Here is an 18,035-nt window from a genome sequence, read left to right as displayed (position 1 = left end):
TTTGTATGTCCTTTAATGTTCATGTATTTCCTACAGGCATTTTGGGGTACTGTATAAATAAACTGTTAAGATGTTAATGTTGGGGGGAGGAGGAACAAGAAGGTGAGACATTAAGTAACCATGAAATTCTAGGCTTCTTGGTTGAGTTAATTATAATTCCACATTACTGTACTATATTAATACTTTTTGTCAATTTCTCACAGCTTTTTAAAAATCACCTTGTTGTGTGTGTTTAATTCGAGAGACCTTTAAGAAACCATCTTTTGACAATTAAAGGAGGATATGATAGAATGCCCTTGGCGCTTACCACAGCTCCCATTAAGAATTACAGGAGGGACTTCCTTGGTGGTCCAGTGGTAAAGAATCCGCCTTACAAGGCAGTGGACACGGGTTCGATCCCTGGTCAGGGAAATAAGATACCACATGCCATGGGACAACTAAGCCCGCACGCCACAACAACTGAGCTTGCATGCCTCAACTAGAGAGCCTGCGTTCCGCAAACTACAGAGCCCATGCGCCCTGGAGCCCGCGTACCACAACCATAGAGAGAAAACCCGCATGCCACAACTAGAGAGAAGCCTGCGCGCCACAACAAAAGATCCCGCGTGCTGCAACTAAGACCCAACACAGCCAAAAATAAATAAAATAAGTAAATAAATAATAAATAAATCTTAAAAAATAAAGAATTATAGGAATGTGTGTGGATGGGGTGAGGTGGAATAGGACTATGGCATGTGATTGTTTCAGAAGAAAGTATAGTCAGTAGAATCAGCTATAGAACTAGGAATTTAACTTCTTTTGCCTATTCACTTTTGACTTTTACTCTTTGATTCAAGATATATTCATTAAACTCCAGTTATATGCCAGGCACTCTGCTAGGTGCTGGGGTATAGTGAACAAGATGTGGACCCCATTCGAAACTTATAGCCATCTTTCATTTCTTTATTAATTTTCCTAGCCTTGGAAAACCAGTGCATGGGAAGAAATAAGGTTATCATGGATTAGAGGGAATAGAGGAAAGTTGAGATTTGTAAGCTTCTTTCAAACCCTGAAATCCCACTTTAGATGTTAGCTGTCTGTTGTAGCAGGGCAAACCATGCTGTTCAGGGCGTCTTGGTCATCACTAAGATCCTTGTCAGAGTATTAAATAGATCATTCTCTTACCTGGCCTGCTCTACCTCCCTGTTTCTTTTTGCCTACCCAGGGACCACATGACTCTTGCCAGCATCTATCTGCCTGCTTGAGTTTATTGTTTTCCCAAGTGCCTCAAGCTTAGATATTATCAATAGGTTGACCTTTACAGGAGATAAAATATCTAAGTGTTATATATGATGGCCATATTAAAAATCAAGACAGGTGGTTTTACAGATACAAGTGTACATAGAGAATTATTGGGAATATTTTAAGAATCTTAAATTATAGTATTAATTATTTTATTTAACAAATGCTTTATTTAGCCCTTATTATATGACAGGCTCCATTCTAAGTTCATTTTAGTCTTACAGCAGCCCTATAAGGTAAATTATTATTATTATCTCTTTTTCACTGATAAGGAAACTGAGGCACAGAGGGATTAATGGCTTGCTTAGGTTTGTACACCTAGTGGACCTGGGATTCCAACTCAGGCATTCTGGCTCCAGAATCTATGCTTTTAACGTTAACTAAAATAGGCCTTATCTCTCTGTAATTATGCATGGGATATCCACATGTCCATGCTCCAGTAGGATGTATGGACTGGAAAATCATATGAAAGACCTGGGCTGAGAACAGATCAGAATTCACATATATAGAGATGGTGGTCGAAGCCATGGGAGTACATAAAATCCCATTAAGAGAGGACAGATAGAATGAGGAAAGGAGATTCTCAAGTATGTGGCGCTGGGATCTAGCAACATTTAAGTGACTGGTGAAAAAAGAACAATCAGAAATGTTGACTGAGAATGAAGCAATTCAGGAAAATGGTATCTTGGAAGTCAAGGGAAGATAGAGTTTCAACGAGAGTTTAACTTTGCCACATACCCCGGAGAGGTTAAAAGAATGTAGGCTGAAAAAGATGCTGTATCTGGCAGTTGAGGCCATTGATGCCTTTTGCTAGAGTTGGATGTTTCTAGCGAAGAAGATAGAAATGAAATGCCACAAAGACACATTTTAAGAAAACATAAGTATGTGCTTACACTTTTAATTTAAACATATTTATTACTCATTTTCAAAACAAATTCAGTGGATTTCAAGGCTTTTTAAAAAAATAAGCTTATTTTTTTTTTACCACAACCCAGCTTAGCTTAGTATACTTTACCTTGTAGGCACTTAGATATTTCTCCAATAAAAGGATATCAAAAATTTATGAGCCTCAGGAAAAAAATAATTGAAGTTTCCTTAGGTGGTACATGGCCATCAGAATTAGCTACTAACCCCTAAGCAGGATTATCTTCTGGAATATTTATCATACCAAAATACTAGTTGTGAATCATAATTCAGAACAACCAGAATTACATGATGACATTATACATTTGTAATTGAATGAGTGCTAAAGTGAGCAATTTGAATATTTCCCTTCAGTGCAATATTTGAGCCAAATAATGCCATCAGTATTAATTTATGATATTTTCTGATGTAACTAAAACTTGATTTATCATACAGTGCTTTACTGCTGTAGTTAAAGTCTTACACATCTTTGTTATGTGTCGTTCTTGAAGAATATGTCCTGAAAACCTGGGAGCAGTAATAGATTTTTTTAAATAAAGGAAGAAAAAGTTTCAAATTAAAAGATATGCCAGGATGTATAATCCAATGTTAGGTAAATCTGATTAAATACTCTTTGCTATAATCGTTTAATGTGATACATTTCTTTAAACTTGGGAGGAAAGTCCCCTAAACTGGTCGTTGGCTTCAGTAAAGAATGAAAACTCAAGTTGTTTGAATTAAGTTTTCAATGCCACTGTTGTTATCACTTTATGTATACTGACATTTCCCAGTTTGTGAAATGTTGTTGGTAACTCCCGTAACTATGTAAGGAGTTTAGTTACTTAATGGAAGTATCAAATTCTCTTCAAATAAATCATTTTAGGGAATTTGGCTTAAATTCTCATTGTTGGAAATAACCATCTAGTGTGACGACCGTATCCTTTTATAGGTGGGCCTCGGCGTATAGAACTGGGCTGATAGATTGTTGGTGTGGAATGGTAGCTGGTAGCATACATGGAGAAATGGAAAGACATTCTTTAGGTGACATTTGCACATGATTAAGCGAGCAGCAGAGCAGCTGGAATGATTTCCTGACTTCCGTAGTTTTGTGAACTTTGGATTAATGCAGTGAAACTTGATAGTTTTTGTTGCTATTTTAAAAAATCATTACCATGTTTATACTTGATTATACAGGCATTAAATAAATAGGGGATACAAAGAGGAGAGCTCACTGACCTGAACTTACATAAATTTCTTTGAATTGGGCTCAGTATACTTGATGCTAAATATAATGTTTTACTGTGCAGGTAACACCTGCCTTCTATTGAGCATTGCCAAACATAGGATCTAAACCTACCTTCCTTAAAGTGCCATAAGTATAATATTTATGTTAATCATAAAGGTTAGTAGATTTGCTTATGATATGTTTAGAGAAGTATATTCTGTTTTTATTAAAAAATAGATCAGCTGTTTTGAAAATTTTTATTTTCCTGAAGTGGAATATTTCCTGAAGTGGAATACTCCACTATATTTTTTCATCCCAGTTGACATATGAAAAAGTGAGTCAATAAATAAATTCTGAAACTTGAGCTTTCTAATTTGAGATTTTATGTTTTCCAAATTTAAAATGAAATACTGAATTCATGGTTGAAACAGATGCAGTGACCTCATATATAAAAAAACTAATGATGAAAGATATGAGATCAAAATTATCTTCATGTTACTAATTGCATACTCTCCTATTCTGTATATTGCGGTTACCAGAATTCGGAATAGAAATTACATTCAAAAGGAAATGACACCTGTTGCCCAAATATTTTAAATCTGAGATGGAAAAGAAAACAATTCCCTGAATTCCAAGGCTTAGAAATGTATTTCTATTACCTTCTTATTTATATTAGGTCATGAGTAGAAGCCTTATTTCAGTTAGTGAGTTATAATTCCCAAGGTTGACCTTAACTATTACCTATACTATGAGAAATTTACCAATATGCTGTTCCCCAGAGTTTTAAACTTGTTTTCTATTAATAGCATGATCTATGAGAATGATAACCTTTGATTTTAAACTGTACTTCATTTCAACTTATTTCAGATAAAGCATTGACTCCAGAAAAGTATTAGAAATGGTACTCTCTTATGTACATACTGAAGAACCAGTATACCCTTTTTACTGTTCATTGTATTTCCACTGAGTGCTAGAAGCAGTGTAGTTGTATGCCCAAGCACTCATTTTACTGAACAAGCTAGAACTCTTTATCTCACCATTTTAGTTAAATGCTGGTGCCTAGGTCATTGCGACTGCTTGGTGCACACCATTCGGGATCATAGTTGTATTTGGTAAGCTTGCTAACCTAGGTTAGGGTCTTTGAACCTACCGTGTCTGTTTCCAACCAGCAGATGGCTTTAGCAGGGTGAAAAAGAGAATGACTTTCACTCCTTCCCTTCCCCTCCTTCCCTTTTACTTTTAGTTATTGATGAAGATAAAATTCTCAAAAATAATTAAACCAGACAGCGCTGTGCATTAACTCTCTTTCTGTTGCTCTTCCAGATCACTATCTACTAATCTACTGCTACCTTTCCATTTTTACCACCAAGGAATTCTGAATAATCCACTTAGATTTTATAAAAATAAGGATCTTTGGATCCTTACTCTCTTTTTTTGCCTTTAAAATTTTGTAAGTCCTTTTGGATGGACACAAGCTAGTCTCTTAACTTAGGATATGGTGCGAATACCTACTGCTGATCATGAGAAAATATTTTAACTTCAAATTAGGGTTTTTCATTGCAATACTTGATAACTATGGTGTGGTTGATGTACCAGTTTGTTAATAATCTCATGCTGACCTATGGGAGTTTTTCTGTGATAGATTTTTTTGCCCACAGACTTTAGGTAGGGAGAGCATGTCAACACAACCTTTTCACTTCTTAATAATATACAGTGCATTTTAAACTGTCGTCTGGAAATAGATACGTGAACTTGAATACCTCTGTATCTCATTTTCTGTATTGTCTGCAAATGATTAGTCTTTTTTCATTACCCCCCTTATTATTTTAAATTATACACAATTAAGTACCTTAAGTTGCTTTTGTAAAGTTTACTTTCTGTCTAATATTGAAAAGGCCAAGATTCTATTATGTAAATCTTGATACATGAGAGAACCCAAAAAGTAAATACTTGAATAATAACTACCTGCTTTGAAGACAACTGAGTTTATTTACATTGTAAATGTTATTTCACAGTTCAGTCAGTTACCTTACTGGGTAATAAAGACCCTGAAATTAAAATGACCCCTTTTCACAAAATACAGCTGTAGGATTCATTTACTACAAAGCTGCCTCGGTTTGATATTCCTCCTCCTGAAATAGAAAATGATATCCTAGTAATGTATCTGAAGTGGCTTTAAAACCATCCAAGGCATAGTTGTGAAATTAATGACTTCTGCTTTTGGCCTCAATTACACCTTGCGATTCTCCTGAACTATGCCTACTTTTCCTCTGTTTCTTCTCTGACTTTACAATGTATCTTACTGGTTGCATTCCAGATTTTTTAGAAACCTCTACTTGAGAAAGACTGTGTGTTTACAGCTGACTTGAAATCCTTTAGACCTGTACAAATTTGAGCACTTAATTCTTAAGATTAATGTTCTATACTAGATACGGTAGTTTAAGGTCATCTTAGCCTTTTAAGTATATAAGCACCTAACAGCTTGATGAGGTAAATCACCTTACAACAAAACAGTGTAATGATGACAAAATGTTAATTAAATTTTTCCTTGTAAAAAGATTCATTTTCAGTCTGAGTGAGCTTACACAACAGTGTTACTAACGAAGAGCAAGGGATTTACTCAGCAGTTACGACTGCTTATTATTGGTTCTTGACGTTTAGTTCCTATGCATATTTATTCTGTTGCAAAATACTATATCACTGAAAATATTAATAGACAAAAATGTTTCCTTTTATTGGCAAAACTCCCACATGGTGATTTCTTATGATATTAGGGAGAAGTTTATAATCTTAATGTATGCATTAGGAAAATATGTGGCTACTGATTTTGAACACATTAAGCCCCTTACTCACCTATCCAAAACTACAGAAACAATAAAGTTATCTGGTTTGCAAAATACCCTTAATATACTGTATAACTGGGTATATTACCCTTAAAAATGCCCTTTTCTATGATAGAATTGAACAGCTTTTTGATAAGTAGTAGTATTAGTAAAAGATAAGTGTAACATCAGTAAAATTCTAGATTGCTTCTGGAACTACTGATGGCTGTATCAATCCTTTATTTTTCACGCCCTGGACATTTTTTGGCTAATCATCTAATTTCTGAATGACCAAAGTGCTGTGGAGAGAAAGGAAAAGAAGCATAAAGATCCTGCCCTAGAGGATCTTGATGCTTAAAATCTACTTAAGTATGTAGAGATAAATTCTAAAGTGTCAAAATGTCAAATTTATCATGTCATATAAATACATTAAAGAACACTAAGGGATTTACTGAATCAGAATATTAGCACTAAAAGGGACCTTAGCAATTCTCAAGTGCAAACACTTTAGGGATGAGTAAGCTGAAGCCACCAAACGGAAGGTGATTTACCTGGGGCTCACTGGCTGTCCTTGGTAAAGGTGGGCCCAGAATTTAATTCACAGTGTTTTCTGACTGTCCTTAAGGGGGCTGGTTTATGCAGGAGAAGGCTTTCTAGAAAATGTAAATCTTGAGCTTAAAGGAAATAGCATTATAAACAGCAGGAGCTAGATCTAGAGATTTGGGTTTCTTGTGTCCTCTCTAAGGTTTTTCTAGTTCTAAAATTCCATATTTTTGGTTTAGATTGATATGAAAGAGGGAATAATAGGAGTAAATAACAATGAAAAGTAGTAAGAACAATAGGACTAAAATTTACAGACCTTCCTATGTGCTAGGCTCTCCTTTAAGCACTTTACGTTCATTAGCTCATCTAATCCTTACAATAACCTCATGAGGTAAGTGCTGTTTTCATTTCCATTTTACAGATGAGCAAACTGAGGCCCAGAGAAGTAACTTGCCCAATATCAAACATGGAATGTTATAAGAGTATGATATGTGGAATGACCAGCCCTGTCAATGTCAGGTGACTACGTTTAGGAGAAGAACTACTATGTTAAGGAATAGAGATAAGGGTTTCTCCAGGGAAAAAAATTTTTTGAGGGGGAAAAAAAAACCAACCTAGTAATTCCTTATTGTTACATAAAATGATGGTGTCCAATATTTCTGTAGCTGCAAACAGTTAGTAATTTGAGTGTCCAGGGTTCAAGGTCTCATTTTAACTAAGCAACCCCATCTTCGAAAGCATTTATGGCTAACTACTAATACACAATACTCCATATTTTTGTTTCGAGTTGTGTGTCTCTTCTGTTCCTTGCTTGCTTTAGAAAATGTTATTTAGCTTTTTCACTTCAGTTTACTCAACACCAGCCGTTTATGTGAGAAGATCTGAACAGGGTTAACTGATGATACCTTTTTATTCTTGTCCTTGTCTTTCCAATTTTAGGCATCAACTAGCATTATTGGTCTAAGTGATGCAAAAGATACAGAATAAACAAGTAGTAGTAGTTCTAGTAAAATATCAACTTTTGTACACTTGGAGAAGCTAATGCCTTTTTTTTTTTTTTCTTAACGTCTTTATTGGAGTATAATTGCTTTACAATGGTGTGTTAGTTTCTGCTTTATAATAAAGTGAAGCAGCTATACATATACATATACATATACCCCATATCTCCTCCCTCTTGCGTCTCCCTCACACCCTCCCTATCCCACCCCTCGCGGTGGTCACAAAGCACCGAGCAGATCTCCCTGTGCTATGTGGCTACTTCCCACTAGCTATCTTTTTTACATTTGGTAGTGTATATATGTCCATGACACTCTCTCACTTCGTCCCAGCTTCCCCTTCCCTTTCCCCGTGTCCTCAAGTCCATTCTTTATGTCTGCGTCTTTATTCCTGTCCTGCCCCTAGGTTCCTCTGAAGTTTTTTTTTTTTCTTAGATTCCATATATATGTGTTAGCATACGGTATTTGTTTTTCTCTTTCTGACTGACTTCACTCTGTATGACAGTCTCTATGTCTATCCACCTCACTACAAATAACTCAATTTCGTGTTTCTTTTTAAGGCTGAGTAATATTCCATTGTATATATGTGCCACATCTTCTTTATGCATTCATCTGTTGATGGAAACTTAGGTTGCTTCCATGTCCTGGCTATTGTAAATAGAGCTGCAGTGAACATTGTGGTACATGACTCATTTTGAATTATGGTTTTCTCAGGGTATATGCCCAGTAATGGGATTGCTGGGTCGTATGGTAGTTCTATTTTTAGTTTTTTAAGGAACCTCCAAACTGTTCTCCATAGTGGCTGTATCAATTTACATTCCCACCAACGGTGCAAGAAGGTACCCTTTTCTATACACGCTCTCCAGCATTTATTGTTTGTAGATTTTTTGATGATGACCATTCTGACTGGTGTGAGGTGATACCTCATTATACTTCTCATTTGCATTCTCTAATGATTAGTGATGTTGAGCATTCTTTCATGTGTTTGTTGGCAATCTGTATATCTTCTTTGGTGAAATGTCTATTTAGGTCTACTGCCCATTTTTGGATTGGGTTGTTTGTTTTTTTGATATTGAGCTGCATGAGCTGCTTGTATATTTTGGAGATTAATCCTTTGTCAGTTGCTTCATTTGCAAATATTTTCTCCCGTTCTGAGAGTTGTCTTTTCGTCTTGTTTATGGTTTCTTTTGCTGTGCAAAAGCTTTTAAGTTTCACTAGGTCCCATTTGTTTATTTTTGTTTTTATTTCCATTTCTCTAGGAAGTGGGTCAAAAAGGTTCTTGCTGTGATTTATGTCATAGAGTGCTCTACCTATGTTTTCCTCTAAGAGTTTTATAGTGTCTGGCCTTACATTTAGATCTTTAATCCATTTTGAGTTTATTTTTGTGTGTGTCAGGGAGTGTTCTAATTTCATTCTTTTACATGTAGCTGTCCAGTTTTCCCAGCACGACTTACTGAAGAGGCTGTCTTTTCTCCATTGTATATTCTTGCCTCCTTTATCAAAAATAAGGTGACCATATAAGTGTGGGTTTATCTCTGGGCTTTCTATCCTGTTCAATTGATATATACTTCTTTTTTGGTGCCAGTACCATATTGTCTTGATTACTGTAGCTTTGTAGTATAGTCTGAACTCTGGGAGCCTGATTCCTCCAGCTTCATTTTTCTTTCTCAAGATTGCTTTGGCTATTCGGGGTCTTTTGTGTTCCCATACAAATTGTGAAATTTTTTGTTCTAGTTCTGTGAAAAATGCCATTAGTAGTTTGATAGTGATATCATTGAATCTGTAGATTGCTTTTGGTAGTATAGTAATTTTCACAATGTTGATTCTTCCAATCCAAGAACATGGTATATCTCTCCATCTGTTGGTATCATCTTTAATTTCTTTCATCACTGTCTTAATAGTTTTCTGCATACAGGTCTTTTGTCTGCAGGTTTATTCCTAGGTATTTTATTCTTTTTGTTGCAATAGTAAATGGGAGTGTTTCCATAATTTCTCTTTCAGATTTTTCATCATTAGTGTATAGGAATGCAAGAGATTTCTGTGCATTAATTTTGTATCCTGCTACTTTACCAAATTCATTGATTAGCTCTAGTAGTTTTCTGGTAGCATCTTTAGGATTCTCTGTGTATAGTATCATGTCATCTGCAAACAGTGACAGTTTTACTTCTTCTTTTCCGATTTGGATTCCTTTTATTTCTTTTTCTTCTCTGATTGCTGTGGCTGAAACTTCCAAAACTATGTTGAATAATAATGGTGAACTGGATAACCGTGTCTTGTTCCTGATCTTAGAGGAGATGGTTTCAGTATTTCACCCTTGAGAATGATGTTGGCTGTGGGTTTGTCATATATGGCCTTTACTGTGTTGAGGTAAGTTCCCTCTATGCCTGCTTTCTAGAGGGTTTTTATCATAAATGGGTGTTGAATTTTGTCAAAAGCTTTTTCTGCATCTATTGAGATGATCATATGGTTTTTCTCCTTCAATTTGTGAATATGGTGTATCATGTTGTTTGATTTGCATATATTGAAGAATCCTTGCATTCCTGGGATACACCCCACTTGATCATGCTGTATGATCCTTTCAATGTGCTGTTGGATTCTGTTTGCTAGTATTTTGTTGAGGATTTTTGCATCTATGTTCATCGGTGATATTGGCCGGTAGTTTTCTTTCTTTGTGACATCTTTGTCTGGTTTTGATTTCAGAGTGATGATGGCCCCATAGAATGAGTTTGGGAGTGTTCCTTCCTCTGCTATATTTTGGAAGAGTTTGAGAAAGATAGGTGTTAGCTCTTCTCTAAATGTTTGATAGAATTCACCTGTGAAGCCATCTGGTCCTGGGCTTTTGCTTGTTGGAAGATTGTTAATCACAGTCTCAATTTCCGTGCTTATGATTGGTCTGTTTATATTTTCTATTTCTTCCTGGTTCCGTCTCAGAAGGTTGTGCTTTTCTAAGAATCTGTCCATTTCTTTCAGGTTGTCCATTTTATTGGCATATAGTTGCTTGTAGTAATCTCTCATGATCCTTTGTATTTCTGCAGTGCCAGTTGTTACTTCTCCTTTTTCATTTCTAATTCTCTTCATTTGAGCCTTCTCCTTTTTTTTTTTCTTTTCATGAATCTGGCTAATTGTTTATCAATTTTGTTTATCTTCTCAAAGAACCAGCTTTTAGTTTTATTGATCTTTGCTATTGTTTCATTTCTTTTTCATTTATTTCTGATTTGATTTTTATGATCTCTTTCCTTCTGCTTACTTTGGGGGTTTTTTGTTCTTCTTTCTCTAATTGCTTTAGGTGTAAGGTTAGTTTATTTATTTGAGATGTTTCTTGTTTCCTGAGGTAGGATTGTACTGCTATAAACATCCCTCTTAGAACTGCATTTGCTGCATCCCATAGGTTTTGGGTCATCATAGTTTTTTTTTTTTTTTTAAACATCTTTATTGGAGTATAACTGCTTTGTAATGGTGTGTTAACTTCTGCTTTATAACAAAGTGAATCAGCTATACATATACATATATCCCTATATCTCTTCCCTCTTGCGTCTCCCTCCCTCCCACCCTCCCTATGGTCATCGTGTTTTCATTGTCATTTATTTCTAGGTATTTGTGATTTCCTGTTTGATTTCTTCAGTGATCTCTTGGTTATTTAGTAGTGTATTGTTTAGCCTCCCTGTCTGCATTTTTTACAGATTTTTTCCCATATTTGATATCTAATCTTATAGTGTTGTGGTTGGTAAAGACACTTGATATGATTTCAGTTTTCTTAAATTTACCAAGGCTTGATTTGTGACCCAAGGTATGATCTCTCCTGGAGAATGATCCATGAGCACTTGAGAAGAATGTGTCTTCCGTTGTTTTTGGATGGAATGTCCTATAAATATCAATTAAGTCCATCTTGTTTAATGTATCATTTAAAGCTTGTGTTTCCTTATTTATTTTCATTTTGGATGATCTGTCCATTGGTGAAAGTGGGGTGTTCAAGTCCCCTACTATGATTGTGTTACTGTCGATTTCCCCTTATATGGCTGTTAGTATTTGCCTTATGTATAGAGGTGCTCCTATGTTGGGTGCATAAATATTTACAATTGTTATATCTTCTTCTTGGATTGATCCCTTGATCATTATGTAGTGTCCTTCTTCATCTCTTGTAATAGTCTTTGTTTTAAAGTCTATTTTATCTGATATGAGTATTGCTACTCCAGCTTTCTTTTGATTTCCATTTGCATGGAATATATTTTTCCATCCCCTCCCTTTCAGTCTGTATGTGTCCCTAGGTCTGAACTGGGTCTCCTGTAGACAGCATATATACAGGTATTGTTTTTGTATCCATTCAGCCAATCTCTGTCTTTTGGTTGGAGCATTTAATCCATTTACATTTAATGTAGTTATCGATATGTATGTTCCTATTACCATTTTCTTAATTGTTTTGGGCTTGTTATTGTAGGTCTTTTCCGTCTCTTGCATTTCCTGCCTAGAGAAGTTCCTTTAGCATTTGTTGTAAAGCTGGTTTGGTGGTGCTGAATTCTCTTAGCCTTTTCTTGTCTGTAAAGGTTTTAATGTCTCCATCGAATCTGAATGAGATCCTTGCTGGGTAGAGTAATCTTGGTTGTAGGTTTTTCCCTTTCATCACTTTAAATATGTCCTGCCACTCCCTTCTGGCTTGCAGAGTTTCTGCTGAAAGGTCAGCTGTTAACCTTATGGGGAGTCCCTTGTGTGTTCTTTGTTGTTTTTCCCTTGCTGCTTTTAACGTTTTTTCTTTGTATTTAATTTTTGATAGTTTGATTAGTATGTGTCTTTGTGTGTTTCTCCTTGGATTTATCCTGTGTGGCACTCTCTGTGCTTTCTGGACTTGATTATTTCCTTCCCCATATTAGGGAAGTTTTCAACTATAATCTCTTCAAATATTTTCTCAGTCCCTTTCTTTTTCTCTTCTTCTGGGACCCCTATAATTCGAATGTTCGGACATTTAATGTTGTCCCAGAGGTCTCTGAGACTGTCTTCAGTTCTTTTCATTCTTTTTCTTCTGCTCTGCAGTAGTTATTTCCACTGTTTTATGTTCCAGGTCACTTATCCATTCTTCTGCCTCAGTTATTCTGCTATCGTTTCCTTCTAGAGAATTTTTAATTTCATTTATTGTGTTGTTCATCACTGTTTGTTTGCTCTTTAGTTCCTCTAGGCCCTTGTTAAACTTTTCTTGTATTTTCTCCTTTCTATTTCCAAGATTTTGGATCATCTTTACTCTCATTATTCTGAATTCTTTTTCATGTAGACTGCGTATTTCTTCTTCATTTGTTTTGTCTTTTGGGTTTTTACCTTCCTCCTTCATCTGCTTTGTGTTTCTCTGTCTTTTCATTTTGCTTAACTTACTGTGTTTGGGGTCTCCTTTTCCCAGGCTACAAGTTTGTAGTTCCCGTTGTTTTTGGTGTCTGCCCGCAGTGGCTAATGTTGGTTCAGTGGGTTGTTTAGGCTTCCTGGCGGAGGGGACTGTTGCCTGTGTTCTGGTGGATGAGGCTGGTTCCTGTCTTTCTGGTGGGCAGGACCATGCCTGGTTGTGTGTTTTGGGGTGTCTGTGACCTTATTGTGATTTTAGGCAGCCTCTCTGCTAATGGGTGGGGTTGTGTTCCTGTCTTGCTAGTTGTTTGGCATGGGGTGTCCAGCACTGTCTCTTGCTGGTCGTTGAGTGGAGCTGGGTCTTAGCATTGAGATGGAGATCTCCGGGAGAGCTTTTGCCATTTGATATTACCTGGAGCCGCTCTGCTGGTCTCTGGTGGACCAGTGTCCTGAACTCGGCTCTCCCACCTCAGCGGCACAGGCCTGACACCCGGCCAGAGCAGCAAGACCCTGTCAGCCACACGGCTCAGAAGAAAAGGGAGAAAAAAATAAGTAAATAAATAAAATAAAGATTAAAAATTTTTTTTTAATTATTAAAAATTAAAAAAAAGGGAAGAAAGAAGGAAGAGAGCAACCAAACCAAAAATGAAAGCCACCAATTATAACAAGAGCTAAAAACTATACTAAAAAAACCCCCCAAAAAACGGACAGACAGAACCCTAGGACTTCCTAATGTGTGGAAAGTTTTCCTCCTTCACAGCTCCCTCCCCAGGGTGCAGGTCCTATCCCTATTCTTTTGTCTCTGTTTTTCCTTTTTTCTTTTTCCCTAGCCAGGTACGTGGGGGGTTTCTTACCTTTTGGGAAGTCTGAGGTCTTCTGCCAGCATTTAGTAGTTGTTCTGTAGGAGTTGTTCCACATGTAGATGTATTTCTGAAGTATTTGTGGGGAGGAAGATGATCACCACGTCTTACTCCTCCGCCATCTTGAAGGTCTCCGCTGATGCCTTTTTGATGAAGGACTTTATTTGATCCTCTCAAAGGAATATTGGATTTCTTAATGTTCTCTAGTTTCCTTTAACATTTTATTATTGACTTTACTAATAAAATGGTAAAAAATACATATAACTGTTGAGGATCTGTGCTGGAAGTACAGTTTGGTTATACATGGAGTTTTCCTGTGTGTCGTTCAATACACTTTAATTAACAATCTGTCTGCTCTGTTTTCATTCAACAGTATTTACTCAGCTCCCACTAAGCATTAGGTTCTGATGTGGGTTCTGGAGTGTGGGTCTGCCACTATGTTCATTAACCTGTTATTACTCAAGGTTACACTTTGAAGTAGATAAGTTTCTCTTTGGATCAGATTTAGCAAAGATAATTCTGAAGCCAAGATAAAGCAAATACACAGTGTTATAGAGCCTACATTTATTCTAGCTGTTCCACGGATATTATTAGACATAAAGCACAAGATAATAAATTCTTATGATACAGACTAAGTCTAGAGTATTACTATTCTGCAATACACGATTTTGTCTACAAGTGGGTTTTTTCTACCTCCCTCCTTTCTCCTTTTCCTCCTTTTTGTTACAGAATCATTAGAAAAAATTTTAAATGAGATCTATAAATTAAACACATTTTCTATCTGTTCTAGCTAGTGAAAAACAGACCATTATTTGGAACATTTGATAATATCTAGAGAACATATTGAGTTAACTCTAAAAATCCCCTACAATCTAAGTATACTTAAAGTTTGGAATAATGTTTTATAAGGTCATATCAAATGAGAGTTCAGTAACCAGTCATATAGAGATTGATGTACTCATAAATTTTGTATCTGTCACTTTAATTGCCTTGTTGATATATCTGGGATGACCAAGTCTTCCCTGTTTGTCTGGAACTCTTCCAGTTTTAGCACTCAAAGTCCCAAATCCCAGGAATGCCTTCAGTCCTGAGGAACCAGGATAGTTGGTCACCCTAATTTTATCTAAATCTGAAGATTTAATTTTCTCCATTTCAGGGATAAAATAGTTAGTGAACAAATATCATGTGTGAACCTTTTTAGCTAAAGAGCACATATTAACATATTAATGTTTATCTAAATACAGTGATAGATAATTGAAAGATGAGGGAATAGGTGAATGGATGGATGGATGGATGGATGGATGGATGGATAGATAGGTAAATATATAGGAAAATGACCGTGTAATACCTTCTGAATGGTTAGGAAACATTATCTGTTAAAATCCTAATCATCTCTTAAGGCCCAACATAGCTCTCATCTTTTTGTCAAGATTTCTCTGAATCTTGTAGGATTAATCACTCTACTCTGTGCCTACAAAATTCTGTTTATGCCTTTATTACTGGACTTACCATAGTTGTATTATATTTGGTTGTGTGCATATCTGTATTTGCCACTGAGCTATGAATTCCTAGCAGAGCAAGAATTGTGCCTTAATACATCTTTGTCCTTCAGCTTCTGTGTACTGCCTTGTGCCGAGTACAAGCTGAATATGGTATTGCTGAATTGAGCATTCATTTTCCCTCCAATTTTAATAATCTTTATTGAAATGTAACTTACCTACAATAAAATTCACCAGTTTTAAATATACAGTTCAATAAGTTGTAACAAAATCAAGATAAAAAACATTCCAATCACCCCAAAAATCCCCCTGTGCCACTTTGAAGTTACTCTCTCCCTGTCACCCTGGCCCTGGGCAACTGCTGATGTACTTTTATCTGACTCTAGTTTTGCCTTTTCTAGCTTTTCATATGAACTTCATATGTTTGACTTCTTTGACTTAACATAATACTTTTTGAGAATTATCTCTATTGTGGCTTCCATCAGGAATTTGTTTCATTTTATTGCTGGGTAGTATTCCATTATATGGATATACCATAATTTGTTTATCCGTTAACCTGTTGATGGGCATTTAGTTATTTCCAGTTTGGGACTATTATAAATAACACTGCTGTAAATATTAGCATACACATTTTGTATTGACATCTGTTTTAATTTCCTACAGGTAAATATCTAGGATTGCAATTGCTGAATCTAACAATAACTGTACATGTAAGTTTATAAGAAATTGTTAAATGTTGTGCAAAGTGGCTGTACCATTTTGCATTCCCACCAGCAATGCATGAGAATTCAGCTTGCTCTCTATCCTTGCCAACACTTGAAATTTTAGTCATTCTAGTATGTGTTTGGTATTATCCCACTGTGGTTTTATTTTGCATTTCCCTAATGACTAAAGATTTTAACCATCTTTTGATATATTTTTCATTTGCATAGCTTCTTTGCTGAAGCATCCATTCAAATCTTTTAACCATTTTTAAAATTCTTTTTTTTTTTTTGTCTCCTTGCTACTGAATTGTAAGAGCTCTTTTTATTTTCTGGATACAAGTCTTTGTCAGCTATATGTCTTGCAATTATTTTCTACCAGTTTTAATATTTTATTTAATTTTTTATTGACAAAGGATGAAATTTTTAATTTTAACAAAGTACAGTTAGCCAGTTGTTTCTTTTATGGTTCATACATTTGGTGTTCTATCTAATAAATATTTACCTAACATAATGTGACAAAAATTTTCTCTTATGTTTTCTACTAAAAGTGTTATTGTATTAGGTTTTTCATTTAAGTCTATGATTCATTTTGAGATAATTTTTGCATATAGTTAAAATAAAGGTCATGTTTTTTCTTTTCCATATGTATACCCAATTGTTTTAGTACTATTTGTTGAAAAAGATTATCTTTTCCCTATTTAATTACCCTGGCACCTTTGAAAAAAGAAAAAAATTGATCATATAAACGATGGTCTATTTCTGCACCATTTTTTCCATTAATCTTTATGCTACTAGCACACTGCCTTTATTAAAATGATTTTGCAAGAAATCTTAATATCAGGTAATGTAAGTTGGTCAGCTTAGGCTTTTTAAAAAATGTTTTGACTGTTCTAAATCCTTTGCACATCTGTGTAAATATTAGAATCAGCTTGCCAATTTCTGCTAGGATTTTTATTTCTGGTACTTTTCATTCTTCTGTATTTATCCACATTTCCATCTAGTGTTATTTTTCTTCTACCTGAAGAATTTCTTTAAACATTTCTTTTAGTGCACATCTGGAGATGAAAAGGAAGTTGTAAGATAAAAAAATAAGACCAATATCCTTCATAAACGCAAGTGTAAAAATCCTTAACAAAATTTTAGCGAATTAAATCCATAATATATAAAAAGGTTAATATATTATGACTGAGTAGGGTTTATTCCAGGAATGCAAAGTTGGTGTAACATTAAAACAGCGCAATGTAATCTACCAAGTTAATAAACTAAAAAAGAAGAAATGTATAAGCATCTCAATAGATGCAGGTAAAGTGTTTGATAAAATTCAATACCCATTCATAATGAAAACTATCATCGAACTATGAACAGAAGGGAAATCCTACGGCCTAGATTTCAAAGAGAGTCTATGAAAAAAATCAACACGTAACATCATACTTAGTGGCAAAAGAATAAACACGTCCCTTTTAAGATTAGTAAAAGTATGTTCACACTCTTCTGTTCGACACTGTACTGTCCAACTTCTCTTGAACTGTTGTTCAGCACTGCCCTGGAGCACCTAGTCAAGGCCAAATTTAGAAATCTGGGTAAAGATTTAATTCACTCTTTTATTCAATATATTTCATGAGAAAACATATTTACTGAGAATTTTGCTAAGCTTTGTGGAAGGTTGCACTCTCTTGGTAAATACCCATACTTTTCCCCTGTCTTCTCCTGGGGAAGATCAACTTTGGCAGTCAACATTTCTTACTAATACGTATACTTACTTGATAATGCACAGTAAATCTAATGAATAGGAATTAATATGTAAAATAATAGGCTAGTTAGATTATGTGGATGACATGGCTGCTCTTTGCAAGAGAGGAAGTATGTAACTAGACTGAAGAC

General features: G+C 35.4%; 1 protein-coding gene across 4 annotated transcripts in view; it reads left to right on the top strand.

Annotated features, from left to right (window-relative positions):
• Window positions 1-18,035, top strand: part of IMMP2L (inner mitochondrial membrane peptidase subunit 2) — a 629,217-nt gene that overhangs the window by 526,661 nt on the left and 84,521 nt on the right. The window contains exon 5 of one of the 4 annotated variants that reach the window (XM_082400164.1): window positions 16,114-16,135. The exons of the other annotated variants lie outside the window; for them this stretch is intronic. Coding sequence (XP_082256290.1) covers window positions 16,114-16,117 — 4 coding nt within the window. The 3' untranslated portion in view covers window positions 16,118-16,135. Of the gene's footprint in view, window positions 1-16,113; window positions 16,136-18,035 lie in introns of those variants that run through there. 4 annotated transcript variants of the gene reach the window in all.

This window comes from Balaenoptera borealis (assembly GCF_965194805.1).
Source record: "Balaenoptera borealis genome assembly, chromosome: 7".
Taxonomy (NCBI): domain Eukaryota; kingdom Metazoa; phylum Chordata; class Mammalia; order Artiodactyla; family Balaenopteridae; genus Balaenoptera; species Balaenoptera borealis.
This window is presented reverse-complemented; position numbering and strand designations above follow the sequence as displayed.